Raw genomic sequence first — 27,580 nt, forward strand, 5'->3', positions numbered from 1 at the left:
CTTAAGTAAACATGGGTAGGATTGGTTTGTGAATGTCTGTTTTAGACTTCCTGCTTGTAGTTTAAGAGTCCTGATAAATGTCACTGGATCCGATAATGGATAGGGGGCCAGATCATGAATGTAAGCAACCTTGTTTGATTCTTTTTGTGTCTGTGAGACCTTAAGACTTCCAAAAAAAATCTTCTTCTTTTTTGCAAAGGCAGTTTTTCTCCTTCTCAAAAATGGTTTGCCTAAGTAAAGTTTTACTGGTTAAAATAGTTCAGATGTGATTTCCTTAATTGCTTTTTTGGCATGTTTTCCTTAGCATATATTTGCATTTTAAACCCCATTTGACTAGAATCTTTTGATGCTCAGAAGGAACCGGGATCACCTGGCATCCCCTTGGGGAGCATTCAGTTCCCAATGAATGAAAAATTGCCAATTTTCTTAACTGACAGCTGTATGAATGGAGGTGTTTGGGTTTGCTTTTTGGCTCAGAGACAAATTTGTGTCAAACTTTGAAGACGCATGAAGGAGGAAAGCTTTCTGGTGCAAAGAGAGAATATTGTATGCGTACAAAGAGAGCCTTTAGATTAACTGTAGGTGCTCAATACAAGTTCTTAGAAATGAGGAAATGGCATGAAGTGACAAGGTGTAAAATGATTAGGAGCAGTGAACAAAATCTTGTTTAGCTTGCGGTCATTTGAAGGGTAATTTTGAATGCTGTTTTATGGATGCTGGGGAAAATCTGTAGAATGGGCCACTGTTCCGCCTTGTTCAGAGTTAATAGCCTAGTTGCCTGTGGAGGATAAAATTCACCTCTTGGTGACCAGGCAGCATTTGAACATTGAGAAAGATTAGTGGAGCAAATCTATGTATATTTACTCAGGAGTAGGCACCATTGTGCTCAGTGGTGCTTATATCCCAGTAAATACGTTTAGATTGCAGTCTAAAGAACTGATCGCTCCCCCTTTTCAGGTGACCAGTGTAGGGATGGACAAATTTTTGTTAGTTCTGGTTTCTCTCAGGCTGCGCACACATTACTATTTACTTTGGCTTCAGTCTGCTCCCATCACTAGTGTTGGAAGCTGTAAAGACATGGTGTTAGCCACAATCTGTAGGCTACAATTCTGCAGTTTCTTGAGAAATGCTCCAGCGTTTTCCATCTAAAAGCTGCAATTAAAAGTGAGGCGTGTACAGTTCAGACAGCCATTGCAAGTGCACAGAGGACAGCTTCATTGCATTTGCTTTGCTCCAAAGGATCCTGGGAACTTCGTTTGTTAAGGGCGCTGAGAGTTCTTAAAGGTAAAGGTAAAGGGACCCCTGACCATTAGGTCCAGTCGTGACCGACTCTGGGGTTGCGGCGCTCATCTCGCTCTATAGGCCGAGGGAGCCAGTGTACAGCTTCCAGGTCATGTGGCCAGCATGACTAAGCCGCTTCTGGTGAACCAGAGCAGCACATGGAAACACCGTTTACCTTCCCACTGGAGTGTTACCTATTTATCTACTTGCACTTTGACGTGCTTTCGAACTGCTAGGTTGGCAGGAGCAGGGACCGAGCAACGGGAGCTCACCCCATCATAGGGATTCGAACTGCCGACCTTCTGATCGGCAAGTCCTAGGCTCTGTGGTTTAACCCACAGCGCCACCCGCGTCCCTCTTGAGAGTTGTTAGGAGACCCTTATTTCCCTCATGGAGCTACAGTTCACAAGAGTTCCCTGGGAAAAGAGGGATGGATTGTAAATGTAAAACCACTCTGGAAACTGTAGCTCGCTGAGGGGAATTGGAGGGAAGCATATCTCCTTACAACTCTTCAGCACCCTTAAAAAAACAGCAGATCCCAGGATTCTTTGGGGGGAAGCCATGACTGTTTAAAGTGGTATGATACTACTTTAAATGTATAGTGCAGATGGGACCTAGTTTAAGATCCATGGAAGGTTGCCCAGGCCTGCCAGATAGCCACCTTACACCTCAATTTCCAAGCAAATACAAAGAAAGTTTGCTTTTCTTCATTATTTTCCTTTCCAGGAGGGAAAGGAACAGGGGCTGTCTCCTTTCTCTTGTTCTCTCTCCCCGCTCCACCTCTGCCTTTGATGTACAGCTGATTCCCACCAGTTTACCTTCTGAGACAGGTGGATGCCAACAAGAACATTTGGGTGGCATAGATAGCTAGTTTCACCCCATCTCTCAACCTGCGGTGCCTTCTAGGATTCAGGGCCCATAAATAACTGTTTTGATGGTAATGCATCATGGGGAGGGGTTTAAAGATTGCAACAGGAGGAGTGTTTTAAACCTTTCCTTCCTAACTATCTCCTCCTGGGGAAAAGCAGAAGCTCCCTTTGACTGCCTTTTGCCAAGGTTGTCACTCTTCTTTCCCCATTCACAAATCCTCCCTAGAGCCAGCAAGGAAACCAGCAGGCTAAGCTGCTTTGCATTGCAGTGGCCCCTGGTGGATATATCAAAACACCACATCTCTCCCCCCCCCCTTTTTAATAGAATTCAAAGCTTATCCCTCTTATTAGAAAGCTGGAAAACCGTTTCCCAACCTCATGTGTTTGCAAGCAATTTCAGCCATGATTTTTGGCCAAAGCCAATATTTCCATAATGTCATTAAACTTTGGGGGTCTTTTGGGGACAGTTCGCAGTTATCCTAAATATTAGCAGCTTCTGTGGGGAACAATGTGGGTCATTTCTCCAGATGCTTCTGTTGTAGCAAAATGGCATTTCCCCCTGCTCTTAGATATCAAAAGTTGTTTCTGGTGAAAATGCAATGCTTTCCCCCCAAGCTGCAGCTACCATTGTTATGTGAATTGTAGTTTTGTGAGTATTGCACAATGCTGTGTTGCACAATTCTTCGGTAAATTTATTTAGCAGGAAGAGCTAATAAAACAACCCAAATGCATTTGTTCACCATGCTGCGGAACAGTTACATAAGAACATAAGAAGAGCCTCCTGGATCAGGCCAAAGGTCCATCTACTCCAGCACTTTGTTCTCTGATGCCTGTAGTTAACCTTCCAAGTTCCAAACGCTACAACCTTTCCTCATAGGAGAGTAGCTCCAACCCTTGATGTTTTGGTTGTCCTTTTCTGAACCTTTCCCAACTCTGCAATTTAGGTAGGTAAAGCCTAGTAGGATTCAGCTGCTACATGCAGGCACATAGCTCATTCTTGGCCCAACAAACTGGGCCTTAGAATGGCTATCTGTCTGTTTAATATCCCCAAAAGAGCCTGAAATGCTTGGTTGCTGTCTGTGAGTCCACTGAGAGCAGGACCCTGAATATGCTTCCATGAAAACCATCCAAGGTCATCTAGCAAGATACTTAGAAGCTTATCCTGAATTTGATCACAGGAGAGCTATGCCTCTGTGGTGGGGAGAGTGTGATTCTTGGCCTTCTTGGCCCAGGGGCATGACCTTAACAATCGGTAGAGTTGTATCCGTGAAAGCAAAGAGCTGGGGCCATCCAATTTCTCTTTTATCTCTGTCACATTTCATCTCCAGAGCTCTGCTCATTATTTGCTTTCTGCTGCTCCAGATCAGATAACCTATCTACTCTTGCCAAGCTGGGCACGGTGCCAATCCTTGCATTGTCCTCACCTCGGTATGTCTCAAATCGCTCCCCTTGCTAGCCCTTCTTTTCCCACTGAAAGTTCCTGTTCTCGGAAGGGTCTGGTGCTGATCCTGTTCCTTGCCTTGGGTTGCTCTGTGGCTTGATTTACAGCATGGGGAAGGATCACCAGCCCATGGACCAAATTAGGCCTGCCAGGGTTAATACGACATCTGGTGTGGGGCAGGCAAAGTGTGCTCCCAGCTTGTGTTCAGTGCCATTTAAGTTTGGTGCCAAATGCAAGCCACATGGCTTTGGCCAGGGTCATATCTGCCTGGCATCGCACAGTGTTAGCTGAGGGAGGGGGGTGCAAAGGATGGGTTAAATCACTGTACTCCCCACACTAGGGATCAGGTAACCCATGCTAGCTATTTGCCAGAACACCAACCGCTCCCACACTTAAGAGCACAGCTTTGTACGTGACCAACATTATGTGCAGTTTGGCTCTGATACTCAAGGGTGGTAACTTCCTTCCATAGAACAGCATCTTGAGTATAGGGCTGACAGTTGAGCTTTTCCTTAGTCTTCTTCTGCCCTTCAGAGGCATAAGCAAGATGCTTGACTCAAAGGAGGCTGAAAAGAGTGCCTGTCCTCAATAAATTTTTCCCGGTTTATATGCTGAAACAAGGTTTGTCCAGCTGCCAGGACAGCTCTGTGTCTGAAAGGCAGACTGCAGTTTCACAGTGCCTTATGGATGTGGAACTGTAACACAGTATTTCTGCAGCAATACTACTAAACCACAAAATTGGTGGGGTGTGTGTGGTGGTGGTGAAATGCCCTTGCATTAAGAGTACTTTGTTCAGTAACTTGGAGCTCAACGTGCTGAAATTTGCAAAGTTGCTGAAAGGACGTGGGGACTTACGTTGTGTTCCAAAATGGATCCAGGCACTGGATCTGTGTCTGCTTGTTTTCCCCAGCACAGATCAAAAGCAGATGATGGTGGTGGTCTCAATCCTAAGCACACACTCACCAGGAAGTAAGGCCTGCTGAACTCTGTGGGGCTTCCTTCTGAGTAAAACATCCTTAGGATTGTGCTGTTGTTTGTACTTGCCCAGTTCACTATTTCACATAGCAAGTTGGAACGCTTACCTTCAAAATTCTGATTTGGGAGTTGGGCTTCAGTCCTTATTCTCCCACTTACCTGGGAGCAAGCCCCATTGACTTGCATAGGATTCACTTCTGAGTAGACGTGGTAAGGATTGCAGCCTAAAACAGCACAGAGTGCAGAAAAAGTGAAGGAAACATTGCAAAATCTCATTGGATGTTCTCTCTTCCCCCTCCCAGAAAATCCTCTAGACTTCTGCCTGGGATTCTGCAGTCTCAAAACTGAATGATGAAGCTGCTGTACGTTGCCCCTCTCCTCCTCCTTGCCTTTACAGCATTGGAAGCCCGACCGAAAATCTTAGGTAAGCTGCCAGTCAAAAAGATATATATACCGCAAATACCAATTGAATCAGAGCTGTTTTAAGCATAGCAAGGAGTAGCCAGTGAATTTATTCTCACGAAAGGAACATGATTACTTCTGGGTTTTTTGAGGGGGTATTCTGCAGCATGTCCTTGACGTAATAAAAGTGCATGAGTGTTGGATTTACACTGGACCATGCACACATGGGAGACCATGAAGCTTGCTGGGTCACCTTGGGCCAGTCACTGCCCCTTAGCCTAACCTACCTCACAGGGTTGTTGTGGGGATTAAATGAGGAGGGGGGCAAACCACGTACGCCACCCAGAGCTCCTTAGAGAAAGAAGGTGGCATACAAATGTGATAAGTAAATAGTAAATGTTGCTCCCATCAGTCTCAGCCAGCATGGCCAATAGTCAGGGATGATGGGAGCTGGAGTCCAGCAAATACTTGGAGGGCCAGAAGTTTCCCCCACCTTGGTAGAGAAAGTTGTGAAATGAGATCTCTCTTATTTCCCTCCTCCAGGGACGACAAAGTGTAAGACTGGCCCCCTGGACATTGTCTTTGTGATTGACAGCTCACGCAGCGTCCGCCCCTTTGAGTTCGAGACCATGCGGCGCTTCATGATTGACATCATTCACAACCTGGATATAGGGCCCAACGCCACCCGGGTAGGGGTGATCCAGTATTCCAGCCAGGTCCAGAACGTCTTCTCCCTCAAGTCCTTCTTCACCCGGGCGGACATGGAGAAGGCCATCAACGCCATTGTCCCCTTGGCTCAAGGCACCATGACGGGGCTGGCAATCCAGTATGCCATGAACGTGGCCTTTACCACCCAAGAGGGAGCACGGCCGCTGCACAAGAAGATCCCTCGTGTGGCAGTGATTGTCACTGACGGGCGGCCCCAGGACCGTGTGACGGATGTGGCAGCTCAGGCACGAGCCGCCGGCATTGAAATCTATGCCGTGGGTGTGCAGCGGGCAGACATGAACTCCCTCCGGGCCATGGCTTCTCCCCCACTGGAGGAGCATGTGTTCTTGGTGGAGTCCTTTGACCTCATCCAACAGTTCGGCAAGCAATTCCAGGACAAGCTGTGTGGTGAGTGGCAGGGCAGTCAAGCCATCTCCCGTGGCCATTGTTGACATTCAAAAGTGATTCAGTGAGAGATCAGAACATGAGGGGAAAGGTGGCATGTTCCCCCTTTGAGGTTACCAGGATAGAAGATAGCTCAAGCATTGTACATACGTTCTTGCTTCTTGTGTTGCCCGCAACCTGTAATGGAGGTGGAGATGGGGTGGGTGTGAGCCCGTGAATTGATTCGCAGTTTATCAAATGCTGGTTCGTCCATCAGTCTTGGCCACTCTCTGCAAGTTTTGGACAATCTGCCTGCCCCTTTTATAAATGTGAATTTAAAGCAATTGCGAGGGTTTATCCCTTCATCCATTTTCTTATTAAGTTTTTAAAACATGTTGAAGTGTACATAATGCTCTGGGGATTGCTGCATGTACAAGGGAGCGAGAGACAAAACTGGTTGCGTCACTGGCACCAGCCAATCAGTGTTATGCACAGCCAGCTTCTGCTACCAGCCTGTAATACCATCCCCCACCCCCACTGCAGTGTTTAGCCTGGAGAGAGATATGCTTCCAAACTTCCAAATTGGCCCCACTAACTAAAAACATTACACTGTCTTCACCCTGGTATATCCATTCTCACGTGTAATGCAAGTGGGCGAACCCTTATTTACCTTGTGCCATCTTTCATCTTCCAGGTGTTGATATGTGTACAGAACTGGATCACGGCTGCCAGCACACTTGTGTCAGTGTCCCAGGATCCTTCTATTGTCAGTGTAACCCAGGATACAAGCTCAATGCTGATGGAAAGACGTGCTCCAGTAAGTAAGAGCAGTACGTTCAGTCAGACAGTTATTAGGGCTGATGAAATGGACAGTAATTCTCCACGTTCCTAAGCCTAGATTACAATGCAACTTGCACATTGGATGAATTTTATTTTGCAACCGTGTCATTGCTGATCTGCCAACGAGTAATAAGGTTCAACAATGAACCATCTGTATAATGTGGATGCATGCTGAACATGTGCCGATATGGAAAAAATGTGGTGTTCATTAGCCGACACTGTTTATTCTGTGTAAGAATCCCTTGTAAAACAAGCAGTGCTGGGTGGGAAGGAGACTCAGAAATGGATCTGTAGATAATAGATTCTACATAGATAATAGAATTGTAGAGGTGGAGCGGATCCCAAGGGTCATCTAATCCAACCTCCTGAAATACTGGAATCACAGCTAAAGAATCTTTGACAGGTGACCATCCAACCTCTGTTTAAAAACCTCCAATGAAGGAAAGTTCACCACCTTCTAAGGTGGACAGTAGAACAGTTCTTACTGTCAAGAAGTTCTTCCTCATGTTTAGTTGGAGCCTCCTTTCTTGTAACTTGTATCCATTGATCTGGGTCGTGTCCCTGGAGCAGCAGTAAACAAGCTTGCTCTTATCTTGCATGTGACAGCCCTCAAGATGAGATTGCTATCATACCACTCTCAGTCTTCTCCAGGCTACACATCCCCAACTCCCTCAACCGTTCCTCACAAGGCTTAGATTCCAGACACTTTATCATCTTGTGCAGGAAAGAAATAAGAGAAACCTGCATTGCAGGTTGTGATGCTGGATCACTGGACTTCAGCTGGTGGGCCAGGACCCTCATGGATCACTGGCTGGTCCCAGGCCGGTTGCAACAGCAGCACTACCAACATGCAAATATATGGTAAAAGACTGAGAAGTGTTTTCCCAAATGCATGTTTTGGTTGAAAGTGGGCCCTGAGTCTGAAAAGGTTGAAGATTCCTGACGACACTTGGGTTCCCATCCCACTCTACAATTTTGTGATTCTGTGAAAGTGAGAATGTGGCTGTGCCTATGACCTCTTATAAGGATGGGAGAGAAATTGGATTCAGTTAACATTTAAGGAGGAACCTACCTAATCTGCAGTTTCCAAAACAATGTATAAATGAAAACACAGCCATCCGTCAACGTTTGCGCTTCTCTGGATTTTGCAGTGAAGCTTTCTGGCTAAGCAATGTGTACAAAAATGCATATCCTGGAGTATAAGGGGAAATAGCATACGAATGTGCATTGGATTTGGGTAAATTGCTTTGTAGAAATGCATATTTTGCAATAAGAAAGTGTATATACAGTCATACCTCATGTTACGGATGCTTCAGGTTACGTGTTTTCAGGTTGCGGAATGGGTTACTTTTGGGTTTTGCCGCTCGCGCATGTTCAGAAGTGCTAAATCGCGCCCGCGCCTGCACAGATGCAGCACTTCAGGATGCGAACGCTGCGGGTTGTGGACATGCCTCCATCATGGATCACGTCCGCAACCCGAGGTTCCACTGTATTAGGAGAAATCCTAACAAAAATGCTGATGAATTTTCACAAAGACTTCAAAAATAAATGAATTGCAAACCGAAGAAGAAATGTGGAAGACTGAACTGGAAAAATGAGAAGCCCAAAACCAACAGATCTGCCTACCCCCTAGCTTCTTGTCAACATGAATTGCTGTACCTGATATCCTCTGGTGGCAGTCCCAGTGCCCAAGTATGCAAGAGTGGACAAGCCTTACCTATGGCTTTTGTTTGTCCAGACCATGACGTGTCCTTTTTTTTTAACCTCTGCAGTCATCGATGCCTGTGCTGATGGGAGACACGGCTGCGAGCATCAATGTGTCAGCTCTCTCGGCTCCTACACTTGCCGCTGCCGGACAGGCTATCAGCTCAACCAAGACAAGAAGACATGTAGCAGTGAGTAATCTCCATCTAAGGGCGTCAGAAGAGTCCTGCTGGATCAGATAAGATACCTCTCTAGATCTGGATCTTCTTTTTCACAGTGGCTGATCAGGTTCCCCTGCGAAGCCCACAAGCAGGACTTTCCCCACTGTCGCCCCCCAGCAACATGGAACTAGTATATTGCCATCATGATAGATTATGTCACCTCTTAGTCACTGACATTGTGGTCGTTCCTGATAGGGGAGTTTCTCCAGCCCCCTGTTAATTTTGGCTGCCCATTTCTGCCTCTGTATGCCATAATACAGCCTTGTTTAGGGAAGTTTTTAATGACTGATGTTTTAATGTATTTTTAATCTTTTATTGGAAGCCACCCAGAGCGGCTGGGGAAACCCAGCCAGATGGGCAGGATATAAATAAATTATTATCATTATTCATATTAGGGAAGGGGTGGGTGGGTTGGTAGCTATTAAATGGGAACTGGGATCTCGGAGGAATGGAGGCATTTTGCAGGAGGGAAGAGCAATGGGTCCTGATCACCTCAAAAGCATTCTCCACCCCCCTCTATTTCTTCCAGTGATCAATTTCTGCAACTTCGGCAACCACAGCTGCCAGCATGATTGTGTGAATATCCTCAACGGGTACTATTGTCGCTGCCGCGATGGTTACACCCTGCAGGCTGATGGCAAGTCATGCCAGGGTAAGTGTTGCATTGTGTTGCTGTGGCAGAGGACACCATATGCATTGGTGCGGAGGGGGGAGCAAAAAAGAAAAGCAAACAAGTGAGCTAAAACATAGAGTGCAACATCTGGCTATGATTCATTACTAGGTTTGCCAAATGACTGTTTTGAAAATGAGTTGGGATGTCTCAAAAGAAGACACCCATAGAGTCGGTGGAAGGGACTGTGATGCACTGGATTTATGGGCTGTGACTTCAGTATAAAACATGTTCCTTAGAGTGCTGGAGAATCCTGGTGATCAACATAACCAAAGGCAATATTGCCTTTCTAATTTTTCTTAGAACCATAGAATTGTGGAATTGGAAGGGACCACAAGGGCTATGCAATGGGTCCAGCAATGGAGGAATTACAACCAAAGAATCCATCCAGCCGGTTAAAAAAACCTCCAATGAAGGAGAGCCAACCACTTTCCATGCTAGCCTATTCCTCTTTTGAACAGCTTTTACTGTCAGAAAGTAAATCCTAATATTTAGTTGGAATTGCCTTTCTTGTCATTTGATTCCGTTGGTTCGGGTCCTCCCCTCTGGAGCAGCAGAAAACATAGTTTATAATTTCTTCACCATATGGTCCTAATGGTTCTCCGCCTGGTGCAACATGCTGAACTCCGTAGCTAGATGAAATTATCCCCATGATTTGTGTTTCAGCCAGCGACCTCTGCAATAGCGTAGAGCATGGATGTGAATTTAAGTGCGTCAGCGCTGCAGGCTCTTACCACTGTCTTTGCCCAGAGGGTCAGCAGCTCCAGGCAGACAAGAAGACATGCAACAGTGAGTATTAGGGGTTTTCCTTGCTATGGAATGTTCTTCATGCATGGGACCTCTTTGATACCTGAAAGAGATTCCTAGCCTTGACATCTCACATGACACAGAGTATTTCAAATAGATGGCAGGCAGGTAAGTGGCGATGTCTTGATCCTGACTGATCACTATTCCTGATATCTCTTAGATGGACACACATTCAGAGATACTGTTTCTGCTTTTGAAAATACAACAAAAAGTGTCCCAGTTGGCACATAACAGAAATGCTTGATTGGTTAGGAGGAGCTGAGGGATGCATTAGTTGTTGTGTGTTATTAGACTGGAGTTGCCGAGTTGGGGGGCAGTGGCCTCAGAGAAGACAGAATGCCTCCTGTATCATGGGATCTAAGGTTACAGCAGAGGAGTTTGTGTATTATTTTCAAAAATATGTGACAGGAAGCAAAAGATTAAATAAAAGAAGTTAATACGAGGTGTACAGAATAGTGAGATCATTAAAATACTAAGCAGAATCCTGAATCATGATGTACCACTAGTTCTTGCATTGGTACTGTTGTATATTCTCTCTCTCTCCCTCCCTCCCTCCCTCGCTCCCCCCCCCCTCTCTCTCTCTCACACACACACACCCACACCCCACTTCCTATATAGAAGGAACACATAGTACTTGCTTCTCATATTTTAACAGCTGCACAAAAATTATTTGCCCAAAGATGAAAAGACATAGTACTCCCTCATTGGAAAGAGCGGTTTATCAAAGTTTAGCATTTTGCTATAAAGACGAAATTAACATCTTATCTAAGAGCAAGAGTACCTGATGATTATAGGAACTAATTCCTGGGGAGCTGGTCTCCTTTCATACAATTCTGCCAAGAGAACTGCTACCTTCCAGAACCTCAGGTTGGCTTTAACTTTCTAAAGTTGTGCTTACCATAATCTCTTACTGAAAAACATTGGATAAAATGTAGAGAGGAACAGTATTGTATTTGTATGAAATTTGCTTATGTTCATTTTCAAGTTTTTGAATGATGTTGTTAAAAGTAACTTTAAAAGGAGTAATAATTATAATAACAATATCCGGGATGTCAGGTTGTAACCCAATCTTACAGAGGGATTTGCTTGTCCTAATTAGGCTGTGGTGTCAGTTGGTAGCAAGAGGGCACTGTTGACCCACAGTTTGTCTGTGTGATTTGCTGAGGAACCAGTACGCTGGTAATGCAAGAGGCAAGGCACAAGAGATTGCCTACTGAAAATCATGTATCTGTGAGGTACATTTTAGTTGTCTAGAAACACTACTGGGATTGGGTTTCCAAAGGTCTCGTAAAGTGTAGCAAAAGGATTGTGAGTGAATTCTCCAACTGTGTGAAGCTGGGATCCTCACAGCTTGGAGGTGCCCAGTCTAGACTTTTCAGCCACTTGAGGGTGATGGCCCAATATCCATCATATATCTCACTTTGCTGCTATTTCAGAAGACAAGGCTAATGCTCATCTCCGTTCGCCTCCCCTTTTCTCCTTGGGCTATAGAGTGCAAAGCTGGGCACATCGACTTGGTGCTGGTGATCGATGGCTCCAAGAGTGTTCGGCCTCAGAACTTCGAGCTGGTGAAGCAGTTTGTGAACCAGATTGTGGACTTCCTGGACGTGTCCCCTCACGGCACGCGCGTGGGGCTGGTCCAGTACTCAAGCCGTGTGCGCACGGAGTTCCCTCTCAACAAGTACACGACAGTGGCTGATGTCAAGAAAGCGGTGCAGAGGGTGCAGTACATGGAGAAGGGCACCATGACAGGCCTGGCCCTCAAGCACATGCTGGAGCACAGCTTCTCAGAGGCAGAAGGGGCCCGGCCCCTTTCCCAGAATGTGCCCAGAGTAGGCCTGGTCTTCACGGATGGCCGTTCTCAAGATGACATCTCTGAGTGGGCAAGAAGAGCAAAGGAGTCAGGTGAGGGTGCAACAGGGATGTGTAACTGGGATCTGTCTATAGGTATTGCGGAGCTTTTATTCATGGGTGAGGAGCTGAAAGGAGGTTGCTTCTGAATTTCTTCAATCAGTTAAAGCACTTGATCTCTAACTGTACGCATTTTGCCGTACAACTCTTTTCTCTAGGTATGTTCTGACCATAGAGGTTGGACTATGAATTGCTGCTGTGTCTCAGTGGTAGGACACATGCTTTGCATGCAGAAGGTCCCAGGTCTCCATTATCTCCAGATAGGGCTGTCTGAAAGGAACCCTGGAAAGCCACTGCCAGGAGAGATGTAAGATTTCTGGAAATTTTGAAGCTGCTGGAGATAATATTTCCCCCCCAGCTAGCCCCTTAGAAGTTGTCACCTGATGTCCTTGTGAAGCCCAGTGACTGACAGATGGGCAGCCCCTCTCCCATGTGGCAACATGGTCCATCAAGGGTAGAGGTGTGTGGGATCCATCCAGTTGGCAGGAAAAGATTCCTGGAGTTTCTGCATGCAGACATGCTGTACCACCAAGAGATGCTCCCTTCTGTCTCCTTCCAGCACTTACAAATTCTAATTGGTTTCTTTCATGAGCTGCCATGGTTTCCCTGAAAGGATGCTGGGAATTGTAGCCAGTTGGGCTTGCTGAGGATTCTGCTAGAGACCCCTTCATCACAGAACTACAGTTCTCAAGATCTCAGGAGGAGAGGGAATGCTTATTCATTTTAAACCAGTTTGAAAGCTGCAGTGCAGACAGGGGCTGAGCCACTCTGTAGGCAGACGGTCTGGGATGGCAATGCCTGCATTCTAAGGGCTTGAGCCAAATAACTCCTTTGCTCTTGGCACCAGGGCGACAGAGGTTTGTTGGAGCATTCCAGCCAGTTTGTTCTGCCTCTGTGTTTCTGGGCAGTGTCAGGAATTTGTGGCTAATTAGCGAATTCTCTCGTTTCCTCCTGTTATTGCCAAAAGGAAAATGCAGAGGAGTGTCAAATTACAGGGCCTAGAAAAAGTCAGGCGGTTATGCTGCTTTCTAGTCAGTTGCTGAACTCCCAAGAGATGAGGAAAAGGGAAGGTACAGCGGCCTTTCTTATCCCTGCCCAGAAGAGGACAGGCAGCTTAAACCCAGAACAAGAAATGGAGGAAAAAGAAGTTTTCATCCTTTGCCAATGTTATGCCTGGAAGCTGCAGCTTACTTCTCATTGAAAGTTGTGTCTTTTTCCGTTTTTCAGTCATCTGGTTCCAGCTTTTCAAGCCTTGTTCTTTTCCCATAGGTGGATAAGAGCACGAACATGATGGGACAGAGCAGGGCAGATAAAATTGAACACACAGTATTATTTAATCCTGTGTTCTCCTGTCTATAACTCTCTCTTCTTGCATGATATCCCACTTCATTGCCTACATGACAGGGATCAGCCATTTTGTATCCTGGGACCTCAAGGGCTCCTAATCTGGACCCCACTATTGACCCAATCCCATAGAACTCCCATGATTCTCTCCCACTTCAGTTGTTTTCTGTCATGAACCCTTCCCTCATGTTGTGGGCAGAAGTTTTGGAAGAGCGCTCTGTGGTTGGCACAAGACCTGAGGTTAAAAATCCTTGGGGAGAAGAAGGGGAAGGGGGTTATTATTTACCCCATCCTAATTATGACCAGCTTGTGGTGATGCAGGGGCAGGCTTGTTTACTGGTAGCACTGGTGTTTCGGAGCACATGCCCTATGGAAACAAGAGAGGCCTCATCTGTATTGGCTTTCCACCAGCTATCGATGATGAACCTCATTGCCCAGTCATCCCCTTGGTCTCTTGGCCTGAGTCTCCTGCTTTAATTGCTGTGTTGCTTCAATGGAATTGTTTTATTGCATATTTCAGCGATGGATGTTCATATTTTAATGGGATTGTTTTATTGTGTATTTTAATTATGGATCTTTGCGTTTTAATGTTTGAGCCTTTGGTTTCTGTACTTCTAAACTGTTTAGAAGCCTAGTTTGGCATTAAGCAGTATAGAAATCCACAAATTATAGTGATAATAATAGTGACTACTAATACCCGAGAGACCTACTTCCATGAAGACCTGACCAACTATGAAGACTGGCCAGGAAGGCTATCCTGGCTGCATCATCAGCCTAGGCTTGCTATGCAAAGGAGAGCCTTCTTGGTGGTGGTACCCCAGCTCTGGAACTCCTCCCTCAATCTCAGAAACGATTGGTTCTGTCTTCAAGCACTGTGTATGAATGGCATCCCATAGCACTGGCTATTGAGATTCAAACAAATTGCCTGAGTTCCCAAAAACTGAAACCCTTGTATCCTATACATGTTGCCGGTTCTGCAGGAATTACCATGTTTGCGGTCGGAGTCGGCAAAGCTGTTGAAGAGGAACTGAGAGCGATTGCTTCTGAGCCAGTAGATCAGCACTTCTCGTACTCCGCAGATTTCAACACCATGACGAACATTGTCGACAATCTCAAAGTCAACATCTGTCCTGGTAACCTTTACCACTATGCTTCTACCGTCAGATATTTGAATGCCGTGTTCCAGTAAATCCTGGGAGCAAATGGCTCATTCTGCACACGATCCTGTGACCTGCCTCACATTACATCACTTTCCAGGTCATTTAATGCTAAATTTAGTATCCCCCTAAAAGAAAGGGGGAAGCTGTGTAGAGACAGCCTGAACCTGTGTTCAGTGTGTATCATGTGAACAGGTCTGGTAGTTGAGCTGTGGTACAGTTCTTCACTTGAGGTGCTCCACAGGTGTGGAATCTGTGTGGCCATGCGCACAACAATTGAGCTGTACAAATCAACAAGCACACACTTGGTCACATTAACAATTCTACACCTGCAGAGGTAGCTTGTATATCTGTTCAGTGCATGTGTGAATAAGCCTCATAGCACAGAGACTTGGAGATGGTAAGGGGTAGACTTTCAATAATAATAATAATAATAATAATAATAATAATAAGGCTTTTCCCTATCAGAAAGTTAGAGTATTGCATATATCTTATGCAGTATGTCAATTAAGGTCACAACAGGAGCCAGTGGCAATTTGAGAATTGTTCCCCCGACTCCTTTCAGTTCTTCATTGCATCCCTTGGACAATTTTTTTTTATCACAGAAATCTAACTGCATTTCACATTTTGGTTGCCTTCAGTTAACCAACTTCGCCCAGACATTGTGTAGAAGTCAGTGGCAAGGTGATGATCAGATCTGATCAAAGAAGGTTTTCAGGGGCCTCTGGTGCTATAAAGTGTCGATGGTCCTGATCTGAATATGTTTCTAATATATTTTATGTTATTTCAGAGGAAGGCAAGGGAGAAACTGAATTCCGCAACCCTTGTGAATGTGAGGCCCTGGTACAGTTCCAGACAAACAGTCTTGCAATCCTGGAAGACCTCACTGATAAAAATATCCTTTTTGGTATAACCTTCACGAAAAGTGAAAGCGGGCAGGAACATTCGTTATGTTGCTTTCCCTCCCCTTTCTTGGAAAGATTTAGATTCTCATTTTAAGCATCCCATTCTCCAGGGTTTCAGAGGGCAAATTGTACCTAAAAGGGCGGAGTCTTGGGGGAAGTGCTCACCAGGCACAACAGAACTCATGTGCAAAGTGTCTGCTGGAGTTCAGTGCTCTTGATGCCGCCTTTGTGACAAGCAATAACTTCAGGGGTGGGAATGTGGTCCAGCGGCTAGAATGGATGAGTTTGGGTGTAAGGACAGCCAAGCCTAAAGCCCCATTCAGCAATGAAGCTTACTCGATAGCCTATGCAAGTCCTTGTCACTCATTCTGATGATGTTAGGCTAAAATCATGCTCTTGGGGTGGAACTAGGGATGAGTGAATCTGTTACTTTCAGTTTTCTCATTTTTATAACCTTAAATTCAGGTCCCCACATTTTTGCATCGTTTTGTGGATTCTTTAAAAAAAAGGCATGAAAATTTGCCAGCATTTCTGTGTGAATTTCTTCCAATATAGACACCTTTTTTTGCAAGCAGTTTTCCGCAAGGTAATGCATTTCTGCACTCTATCCTAATGAGATTTTGAATTGTCTTCAGGGTTTATCCCAAAGCCAGCTGCCTGAAACAGCGAAGACTCCACCGTGAAGGGGGGAAAGTCCCTGCAGGGTGAACATTCACCCTTGGCCAACCCTGCAGAGTTCACATATCAGTAGTGGGTGTGGCCATGCCACACTCATGGGCACACTTTCACACGCCTGCGTGCACACTCAGGCAGGCACATGTACACAGGCACACAGTCCCCATTCTTTAGCTGAGCTGAGAAAGGGAGGGGAGGGGGGGTTGTGCCTCTCCATTCATCATATAATTATCTCTTTACCCAGAGAGAAGGGGGGATTTGCATCCCCATCAGTGCATTGTGTCTAACCAGGGTTCAAATCCCTACCTGGCCATGAAGCTCACTGGGTGACTTTGGTTCAGGCTTGCTGCCTTTCGGCCTAACCTGCTGCACAGGGAGGTTGTGGGGATTAAATGGGGAGTGTGAGATAACCATGTAAGTGTCAGGCTTCGAGGAATCAGATCCCTCCCACGGTGGCAGCCAAGAAGCAGAGAAACAATAAAAGTTCTAACCAAGCAATTTATTCAATAATTCACAGAGAGTGACGAAGGAATGTAGTCTTCCCTAAATAATGGCATTGCTCCAAGTAAAGTCCTACCCCTCTACGTCTTTCTTATTCTACGTCACCCCTGCATCAGTTAATCTGAGCTTTCTGCCTCTGAGCTCTCTCTTCTGCTACCCGCAATGCACGCCTGGTCCTGGGAGGGGAGTCAGGGATGCTTTCCAAGGACACTGTCATCTGTCTCCCCCCTGGTGCTTCTTCTTCCTGCTGTTCCTCTTCCAGTATTTCCCAGCTTCTGTCCTCTGCAGACTCTGAACTAAGACCTTCTGCAAACCACTGTTCTAAATCTATACTATCCTCCTGTTCTCGGGGAGGTTCAGGAGAAGGGGGGGGGGTGGTCCCTACCATTCCTCATCGGTCCAGCCCCTGACACTAAACCAACTTGAGAGTTACTTCCTTGGAGAAAAAGGTCAGGTAGAAATGCAGCCAGCGAATAAATAAATAATAATTGGGAGACAGAAAAGAATTGGTGTATGTGTGTGTGTTTGTGTGTGTGTGTAAGGTAAAGTAAAGTGGCCCCTGACCATTAGGTCCAGTCGTGACCGACTCTGGGGTTGCGGCGCTCATCTCGCTTTATTGGCCGAGGGAGCCGGCGTACAGCTTCCGGGTCATGTGGCCAGCATGACTAAGCCACTTTTGGCAAACCAGAACAGCGCACGGAAACGCCGTTTACCTTACCGCCGGAGCGGTACCTATTTATCTACTTGCACTGGCGTGCTTTCGAACTGCTAGGTGGGCAGGAGCTGGGACCAAACAACGGGAGCTCACCCCGTCGCGGGGATTCGAACCGCCAACCTTCTGATCGGCAAGCCCTAGGCTCTGTGGTTTAACCCACAGCGCCACCCGCATCCCTCCGGCACCAAACTGGGGGGTTAGTTGCCCCTGCCTTAAGTTGTGAATGACTGTTCGCGCAATCTTGCATGTGCTGCTTTCCTTAACGCAACCACTTGCTCAGATGACTGCCAGAATTGACCAGCTGGAAAACCAGGTTGGCAGAAAATGATCGGGGCTGAGAAACACCTCACCTTATGGGCGCAGACACATCCTGTTAACTCATCATTGGCGTTCCTGTTGTAAATGGTTGTTGGTTTTCATATAACACGAGCCTGAGGGGGAAGCTGAAACTGCTCCCTACTTGCCTAGATAAAAAAAAGAAAAACAAAAAACTTTTAAAAAAACACAAAGAAACCCTATGTTGGAACACTTTCCCTCCCTTGGCTTGAAATGGATGGTTGGGCTGAGCCATTTGTCGAAACTGGTTGAGCCACAACAGGTGGATGGTTCAGAGAAGACGCAGGAAGTGAAGCAGACATTATCTTCAAGAGCGACCGGGGTTAGTTGGCAGCCAATGAAGTCTTTCCTGGGGCTTTGCGGAGCACTTGAGAGCCTCAGATATCAACATGCCTGGTTGAAAAAAGAATCCCCTTCCTTGCTAAATTTCATTTTCATTTTTTTAAAAAAGGCTTGCTTATGGAGGGAGAGACATTCGCAGCTTCTAACATTTCCAAGCTGAAGACCATGGTGTTTTCTCCCCTGTTTTCCTCTACTGTGAAAAGCAGCGCCAGCAGCTCCTTTGTCTACAGCTTTCTGCTTCAGTTGCACACAAATACCTGCTTTTCAAAAAAAAGGAAATATTATTTTAAAATATGTAAGTTAGAATAAGATGCTCCAAAAAACCCCCACCAAACTGGGGCATCTCTGATTGGATTACTCTGCTCCCACCCCAAAACTTGACTTTGACAGTATTGATGGAGAATTTGTTGTTTTCCCTCCTCTTTTAAAAAAAAGAAACAGGTTTTTTTCCCCAAAAAAGTTATATATATAAATGTGTGTGTGTGTGTGTGTGTGTGTGTGTGTGTGTGTGTATCTTTCTTTCTGAAAAGCAGGGCAGGGTAGTCTTATTTTTAAACAATCTTTTTTATATGTAAATTTTTAATAAACGGACCCAATAAACTTGCTGAAGATTTCTAATTGGCTTCTGTTGTCTTTTCAAGTGTGGACCCTTGGAAAATAATAAGCAAGCCGGTACCTACAGCAAGGGAAAGGGGAACATGAGATCTTCCAGATTTTGCTGGATTCCAACTCACATCAGTCTAAATTCTATTGCAATAGTTGATGGATGATGTCCTTTAGCCTCTTGCTAAGTCACGACTCCCCATTTACCCATTAAAGGAGAAAGTCTCTTAACTGCTTTTGCTCAATCCTTATCTCACCAGTTGTACAAACTGGGCAGTAAAGTGAATACAGTAAATTGAAAACTACTCCTGGAAGTAAGTCATAGTGAACTCGGTGGGGCTTACTTCAAAGTAGCTGCTACTATAATCATTCCATCAATTTTTGATGCTAGGCTGTGAGTGTTGCTTCTTTGTTGTTTAGTCATTTAGTCATGTCCGGCTCTTCGTGACCCCATGGACCAGAGCATGCCAGGCACTCCTGTCTTCCACTGCCTCCCGCAGTTTGGTCAAACTCATGCTGGTAGCTTCGAGAACACTGTCCAACCATCTCATCCTCCGTCGTCCCCTTCTCCTTGTGCCCTCCATCTTTCCCAGCACCAGGGGCTTTTCCAGGGAGTCATCCCTTCTCATGAGGTGGCCAAAGTACTGGAGCCTCAGCTTCACGATCTGCCCTTCCAGTAAGCACTCAGGGCTGATTTCCTTCAGAATGGATAGGTTGTTTGAATAGGTTGTTGATAGGTTGATGGATAGGTTGTTGATGGATAGGTTGTTGAATGGATAGGTGTTGCCTCTTAGGTAACCAAAATGGTGTCGCCCATTCTCAAGAGGGAGTCATTGGCAGTCATGGTGGTGGGGGAAGCCCATGACTTACAGAAGTACCATGGGAATCTCCCCTACAAACAGCCCAATGAGGATTGTGCACTCAGTGGTTCATAGAATTGTAGAGTTGAAGGGACCCAAGAGTCATCTAGTCCACCCCCTGCAATGCAGGAATCTCATCTAAAGCATCCATGACAGATGGTCATCTAACCTCTGCTTAAAAACCTTCAAGGAAGGAGTGTCCACAACTTCCCAAGGAAGACCATTCCACTGTCAAACAGCTTTTACTGTCAGAAAGTTTTTCCTGATGTTTTGGCAGAGCAAAGGGTTTGTGGGGAAATCTGCCTCCAAAATGGCAATTACGTTTACTAAATAAGCATATGAAGGGGTTAAGGCTCAGAGAGTTCCTGTATTTTTAGAGAAGACAGGACTGTTTGATGTCATATCCCCTACTTTCTGTGGCGGGAAATAGGACAAAGGTTCTTAATCTTTTCTGCTTCTTCTTTGTCTCGGTCTCTCTGACGAAGCAGAAAAGTGGATGGGAGGGATAGAACAAAGTGGCTGGAATCTCAAACAGGGAGATCTCATTGCAACATTTTTGTGCAGTCCCACTTGTATTGTTAAAAATTCACGCATACACTAGGGCTGCCATCTTTGTTCTGCAAAATACAGGGTGGGGCAGTTAGGGAGCAAACCCCCCCTCCCAATCTTGTGCTGAACTGACTTCAAAGCAATACAGTGGTACCTTGGGTTAAGTATTTAATTCGTTCTGGAGGTCTGTTCTTAACCTGAAACTGTTCTTAACCTGAAGCACCACTTTAGCTAATGGGGCCTCCTGCTGCTGCCATGCCGCTGGAGCACGATTCCTGTTCTCATCCTGAAGCAAAGTTCTCAACCCGAGGTACTATTTCTGGGTTAGCGGAGTCTGTAACCTGAAGCGTATGTAACCCGAGGTACCACTGAAGCGTATGTAACCCGAGGTACCACCTTGCAATCTACAGCAGGATGCCCTCTCTGGAATTTGTCACACACGCACACACACACACACATACACATGAATTTGTAAATCTGTGTGCTTGGCTAGGTAAAGGGACCCCTGACCATTAGGTCCAGTTGCGGATGACTCTGGGGTTGCGGCGCTCATCTTGCTTTACTGGCCGAGGGAGCCGGCGTACAGCTTCCAGATCATGTGGCCAGCATGACTAAGCCGCTTCTGGCGAACCAGAGCAGCGCACGGAAACGCCGTTTACCTTCCTGCCGGAGCGGCACCTATTGATCTACTTGCACTTTGACATGCTTTCGGACTGGTAGGTTGGCAGGAGCAGCGACCGAGCAACAGGAGCTCACCCTGTCACAGGGATTCGAACCACTGACCTTCTGATCGGCAAGCCTTAGGCTCTGTGGTTTAGACCACAGTGCCACCCGTGTCCCTTGTGTGCTTGGCTACCCAAGAGCTTAAATACATGATCTTCCACACACCCTTTCAAACACATGGATTTGGAAAGGATCCCTAACTTGGCAGAGAGGGGGGGCAATACAGGACAAAACTATCAATACAGGACCTCACATTTTACATTGGAATACGGGACAATCCTGTATTATTCAGGACAGGTGGACACCCAACAGGCACCATTAGTATATGTACCAAATAGCTCAACACCCTGCTCCCTCCCAACGCAGCTTGTTCCTAAGCAAAGTATTCCAAGCAGCAATGAGAAGGCAACTTCATACATTTATCCTGAAATCTCCTCTCTTGGGAAATGGCAAGAAATAAACTCTTTCCCCTAACCCAGCCTTTATTCTTATGGATGGAGGGAACGGACAACTGGAGTGTTTGACTATGCTAATGAATGGGAGCCTGTGAAGGGAGGCAGACACCGCCCCCCCCCCAGCAGGAAGCTTGAGGCATAGACTTTTTTTCACCCACACCCAGAACAATCCTTGTTTTCACAGGTGAAACACTGAATGGAGCATTAACTCGCCAAGCCTTCCCAATGGGGTGGATTGCAATGGTTGATCATACCACACACATTGCTGACAGCTGCACTCGGGGGAAAGCAGAGAAGGAATCCAGTGAATCAAAGCTGTGTAGATTTATCTTTGGTAGCTTAGCTCTGAATCAAGCAATTCATACATTGCGTATAATGAAAATTTTAAAAAATGAGGCTTTGCACTTACAAAAAAAAATAAAATTGAAATGAAATCTAAACCTAGAACGGATCATATAAATAAACGTTTGTGGATATTTGCTTATTTTGCAACAATACATGCTTTGTCGCTTGGTTTATTCCGAACCTGGCATTGATTCTCCTACTCCGCTATGAACATATTAGTACAGACGTACCGTGGCAGGAAGAATAATAGAATCACAGAACTGTAGAGTTGGGACCTTGAGGGTCATCCAGTCCAACCCCTGTAATGCAGGAGTCTCAGGCATCCATGACAGATGGCCGTCCAACTTCTGCTTTAAAATCCTCCAAGGAAGGAGAGTCCACCACCTTCAAGAGAGTCCGTTCCACTGTTGGACAGCTATTGCCGTCAGAAAGCTCTTCCTGATGTTTCGTAGGAATCTCCTTTCTTGTAACTTGAAGCCACTGGTTCGAGTCCTACCCTCTGGAGCACGAGAAAACCAGCTTGCTCCATCTTCCATGTGAGAGCCCTTGATATATTTGAAGAGTGGTATGCGCCATGGGGGCTTGCATTGATGTTTACCTACCACCATTGTCACCAACTTTCCCTCCCCTGATTTGCCCCTCCCCTTCTCCCAAACCAACCAGCCAGCTTACCTGAGGCTCTTTCTTTCGAATGACTGTTTTTTCCAACACCGATCATAGGAGTCATCGAACTTTTTGGGCCCATGGACACGTCTGCAATCTGAAGATGCACTGCAATTGAGAGCATGTTGCTTCATTGGCTACAAGAGAATACTTCTTTCAAGCCCGATTTCAACACAGGCTGGAGGGAAGAGTGGGGAAGGAGTCTGTGGGTGCCAGCGAAGGTCTCTGTGGGTTGCCTGTGCTTGTGTGGGCACCAGATTGGCAATCCATGACTTATGGCATAATAAAATGAGAAGCGTTTGCTGGATCAGGCCAATGGCCCCTCTAGTTCAGCATCCTGCACTCACAGAGGCCAGTCAAATGCCTGCTGGAAACTCACAGGCAGAACCTGAGCACAAGACTATCCTACCCACCTGTGGTTTCCAGAAACTGGTATTCAGAAACATTACAGCCTCTCACTACGGAAGCAGAGCGTAGCCATAATAGCTAGTAGTCACTGATCGTCTCATTCTCCATAAAGAGTGGTAAGAATGGTGAACCACTAGCTTACAAATGTGAACCAACCTCAGTTTTATTTAATGTCTCGCCAGCCACCTAGTGAATCTGCCGGTAGCACTTGATTTCTCTACTTTCTTTTACTTTGGGGCCACCAAAGTTTGGCGCGCAATCCCTGGGGGATTTGCAAAGGAGGCAAATATTATTTTGCGGGTGGCACTGTGGGTTAAACCACAGAGCCTAGGACTTGCTGATCAGAAGGTCGGCGGTTCGAATCCCTGCAACGGGGTGAGCTCCCATTGCTCGGTCCCAGCTCCTGCCAACCTAGCAGTTCAAAAGCTTGAAGTGCAAGTAGATAAATAGGTACCGCTCCGGCGGGAAGGTAAACGGCATTTCTGTGCGCTGCTCTGGTTCGCCAGAAGCAGCTTAGTCATGTTGGCCACATGACTTGGAAGCTGTATGCCGGCTCTCTCGGCCAATAAAGCGAGATGAGCGCCACAACCCCAGAGTCGGTCACGACTGGACCTAATGGTCAGGGGTCCCTTTACCTTTACCTTTACTACTACTACTACTAATAATAAATTTTATTTATATCCCGCCCTCCCCACCCGAAGCTGGGGTCAGAGCGGCTAACAACAGTAAAAATAACACAGTTTACATAAAATCACAATCAATTAATTGAAATACATTCTAAAATCAATTCATTCTAAAATTCAGAGTTAAATTAATGGCAACCATTGGGCTAGAGTTCTATGAGGATTACAGAAGGAGGGGGTCAGACTGTGCCTTGGCCAAAGGCCTGGTGGAACAGCTCTTTCTTGCAGGCCCTGTGGAAAGATGTCAAGTCCCGCATGTGAGGTTGTCGAAAACATTCACAATACCCTGGATCCCAAATGTCTTGCGATTCAAACATTTTGGCTCTGCGTGTTCCGGTTGGTGAACATTCTTTGGAACCCACTTCCGCAGCTTCCGATTGGCTGCAGGAGTTTCCTGCAGCCAATCAGAAACCGTACCTTGATTTCCAAATGATTTGGAAGTTGAACGGACTTTTGGAATGGATTCTGATCGAGTTCCGAGGTACCACTGTATTTAAATTAATATTGTTAATGTGCAAGCGTTTAAAAATAAAATTAATATCAGTACAAATCGAGCACACCTGACAGTGCCAAATCACATTTCTTTTTGGGCCTCCGAACAACTTAGAGTGATAACACTGGGAGTATCAAAAAACATCTCCTGTATTCCCTGGAAAGGCGGAGGGAAACGGAAGTATTACATAGGTGTGTCAAGGAAGGGCAGGGCACTTTTGGGAAGACAACAAACGCTCCGCTTCTCAGCAGCAGATCCAAGTTGACAAGCTGCTTCCTGACTCCCAAAATCCAGCTGATGCAATCAGCATCAGAGCTGGCACAAAGGCAAACCACACTCATTAAAACCAATTTGAGGCATTTTGGAGCTACCTGAGACATGACGTCAGGTGGGACCCATGGCTAGCTTCTCACATGGTGGTTTCCAGGTTTCTGAGACTTGTAGATACCATGGATCTGTATGCACAAAACCGTTTTTATTTATTCATTTGTTCATTTGTTTGCTCATTGTTTATATTTATAGACCACTTACTATCTGAAATATCTCAAAGCATTTTACAATAGATAAATACCAATGTGCATCTCTCTGTAAGAGTGCATAAATACATATATATGAGCACACCCGAAGTATTTTCTCACAGACGCTGATGTGACTGTGGCTTTTAAGTGCATGCAAAAGAACGAAAACACGGCATGCCAACAACGCTATCATTGAGCAACACGGGGAATGCCCAGCGTTTAATTAAGAGCACAAATTCTATGACCAATGTAAAGGTCTCGTGCAAGCAACAGAAATGACACGAGGTCTAGATTGAGAGATACGTATATTATTGGGTGATTCTGGAAGATCAGAGCATTAGCAGGAACACAGTCAGAATGCCGTCTCTGTTTTCATTAGTGACAGGAAACTTTTAATCCAAGCCTGGCGTCTTCCTGTGCATGACTCTGTTAAAGGAGGTACCAAATAGGCCTGTCATCTACGCAGGCCAGGTGCACTTTGCAGATGAAGATGAACAACTTCCATATTTAGGGCCATGCACGTTATGTGCTTTAATTTTTTTTTTTAAGAACTTATTATTTCCAAGACCGGCTCTACCATTAGGTAAAGTGAGGCAGCTGCCCCAGGTGGCAGATACTTGGGAGGCAGTATTTGCACTTCCCTAGCTGTTGCCCTTCAGCCCAGGGCATGCACACCCACCTGAGCTAGTGTCTTGCTGGTGCTGATGCTGCCTTGTTGCTGGCCTGGCTTGGCTGTCACCTAGTCACCCAATGTGCTACAGAAAGTATTGAGGCCCAGCAGCCTAGTGCCTGCCCCTAACAATACTGAAAGAGTGCAGCAAATATGGGGGCATTATAGTAGCAGTGGCTTGTGATTGGTGCTTGGGGAGCGCCTGATTCCTTGGGTCAGAATGAAGATTCTAGGCTGCTCATTGTTCTGCCTCAAACTGTGTAGGTATCTACACCAATCAGCATCCCTGGGAATAGGGAATCAGCGCTTGGTCCGAAGGGCTGTTTGCTCAAGCCCCATCGCTACTGGTACAAATGGGGAGGAATTTGCTTCCCACTTTTGGATGGAATGTGAAGAGGGAATGTATTGAGTCTTCAGTTGGGATGGTTTGCAGGGAGTTGGGGCTTCTACCACCTGGAATTGGCCTTATTTCCCTCAGTGTAGTCACCTGCTCTCCCACCTTGAGTTAATGATGGAGGCTACGGCTGGTGGCCCTTCATGGGGGCTGAGTGGAAATTTCTTGGTGGACCCTGAAAAGACCATGTGGTCCATCTTGTCCAACAAATTCTCACTGTTTCAACTTTCAAAAGGTCTTCCTTTGGACCGTTTGAGAAAAGTTGGGAACAAAGTAAATATTTTTTAAAAGAAATTTTGAGGGGCCAATGTGCATGTGCTTGCAACTACCTGATGTAAGTAATGAGGTGGCTGTGGGACTCCACTCATCCTTTTAAGGCAGGTTTACAACATCCTGCTTGTTCTTGCAGCATTGTAGCACTCAATGAAGAAAGGATTCTGGCCTGCAGACATTCCTGGCAAGACCACATAACTATGGACTATAGAAGCCTGTCTTCAAAGAAACCCAGGACACTGCAAGTGGATTTTGTGTTGGGTGTGTGTGATGGTCCTTCTTATTATGAATTCCATTTATAGATAGCTTACTATCTGTAGATCTCAAAGCACTTTACAGTAGTGTGTGTGTGTGTGTGTGTGTGTGTGTGTGTGTGTGTATCATGGGTAGGCAAACTAAGGCCCGGGGCCCAGATCTAGCTATAGCTGTCAACTTTCAGATTTGAAAATAAGGGATCAGCAGCCTCACCTGTCCCGGGGACAGTCTATGGGATATCTGACAATCCGGGATAGCAGCAGGAAGCAGCAGGAAATGGCGCTGGAATAAGGGAATTTCCCGCAACAAAAGGGAAGGTTGACAGCTATGGATCTAGCCCAATCGCGTTCTAAATCTGGCCTGCAGAGGGTCCAGGATTCAGCTTGTTTTTACATGAGTAGAATGTGTGCTTTTATTTAAAATGGACCTCTGGGTTATTTGTGGGGCATAGGAATTTGTTCTTTTACTTCTTCAAAATATAGTCTGCCCCCCCCCCACAAGGTCTGAGGGACAGTGGACCAGCCCCCTGCTGAAATAGTTCACTGATCCCTGGTGTATATTGTAGTATGCCTATAACATACAAGGATGAGGAACCTGTGGCCAGCTATTGTTGGACTTTCATCTGCCTCAGTCAACATGGCCAGGGATCAAACACCCTTCCATGTGCTGTTCATGAGGCAGAAACAAGCTTTAAACACCAAACTCCTTTATTTAAGCAGGCATAGGAGCCAACTTGTAAGGGCCAAGGTCCCTTTTGCCTCCCCAATACAATATTTGAGGGGAGCATGTCCCCCCAGAGTTGATGGGCATTGCCATTCAAATGGTGTGTGTGTGCCATGTCATGTGATTGATTATATGGGGCAGGGCTTACCTGCCCCCCCATATTTTATTCAAGTTGGCACCCCTGTAAGCAGGCATTCCCAGCCTCCTAAGATTCACCACATTGTTCTGTTTTATTATTTATTGGTATTTAACTGACTTTTTATTGATGGCTTCTGTGGTTTTGCGGATACGTTTCTTTGTATTTTTTGGTTTTAAATGTTGCATATGCATTTTTTACTTTTTAAAATTAAATTATCTCACCATGTTCTATGTAAATCTCTTATGGATTTTGAACAGTATATAAATATTATTGATGATGATGATATACACACACACAAAGTAAAATAAAATCAATGTCTAATAATTTACATTTAAAAAATTAAAGATACATAAGCAATATTCATATTGACAATACCAACATGAAGTCAAAGAGCATTGCAAGGCAGCAGAATGTACAAAATAAAACACACTACAGTATTCAGACAACCACTCACTCCCACCATCCACTTTTAGAATACAAACAGGGCTTTTCTTCAGGTCTGAGGGCCTTGGACCCGCAAGGGGTCTCTCAGCAAATCCCACTGAACACTGTGCACCATGTAGTAATGAGCTGACTATTTCACTCTATATCTGAGGATCATTTTAATTAGAAATGCCACATAGTGACTCACATGCTTC

General features: G+C 45.7%; 1 protein-coding gene across 1 annotated transcript in view; it reads left to right on the forward strand.

Moving 5' to 3' along the window:
- The window catches only part of MATN4 (matrilin 4), a 40,126-nt gene extending 21,489 nt beyond the window's left edge, over nucleotides 1–18,637 (forward strand). The window contains exons 2-11 of the mRNA XM_083618686.1: nucleotides 4,869–4,990; nucleotides 5,512–6,084; nucleotides 6,755–6,877; nucleotides 8,673–8,795; nucleotides 9,355–9,477; nucleotides 10,162–10,284; nucleotides 11,794–12,207; nucleotides 14,538–14,690; nucleotides 15,505–15,609; nucleotides 17,783–18,637. Of these exons, the coding sequence (XP_083474812.1) occupies nucleotides 4,915–4,990; nucleotides 5,512–6,084; nucleotides 6,755–6,877; nucleotides 8,673–8,795; nucleotides 9,355–9,477; nucleotides 10,162–10,284; nucleotides 11,794–12,207; nucleotides 14,538–14,690; nucleotides 15,505–15,609; nucleotides 17,783–17,838 (1,869 nt within the window). The 5' untranslated portion in view covers nucleotides 4,869–4,914 and the 3' untranslated portion in view covers nucleotides 17,839–18,637. The remainder of the gene's footprint in view (nucleotides 1–4,868; nucleotides 4,991–5,511; nucleotides 6,085–6,754; nucleotides 6,878–8,672; nucleotides 8,796–9,354; nucleotides 9,478–10,161; nucleotides 10,285–11,793; nucleotides 12,208–14,537; nucleotides 14,691–15,504; nucleotides 15,610–17,782) is intronic.
- The last annotated feature ends 8,943 nt before the right edge of the window (nucleotides 18,638–27,580 follow it).

The sequence above is a fragment of the Podarcis filfolensis genome, assembly GCF_964270895.1.
Source record: "Podarcis filfolensis genome assembly, chromosome: 6".
In the NCBI taxonomy this organism is placed as follows: domain Eukaryota; kingdom Metazoa; phylum Chordata; class Lepidosauria; order Squamata; family Lacertidae; genus Podarcis; species Podarcis filfolensis.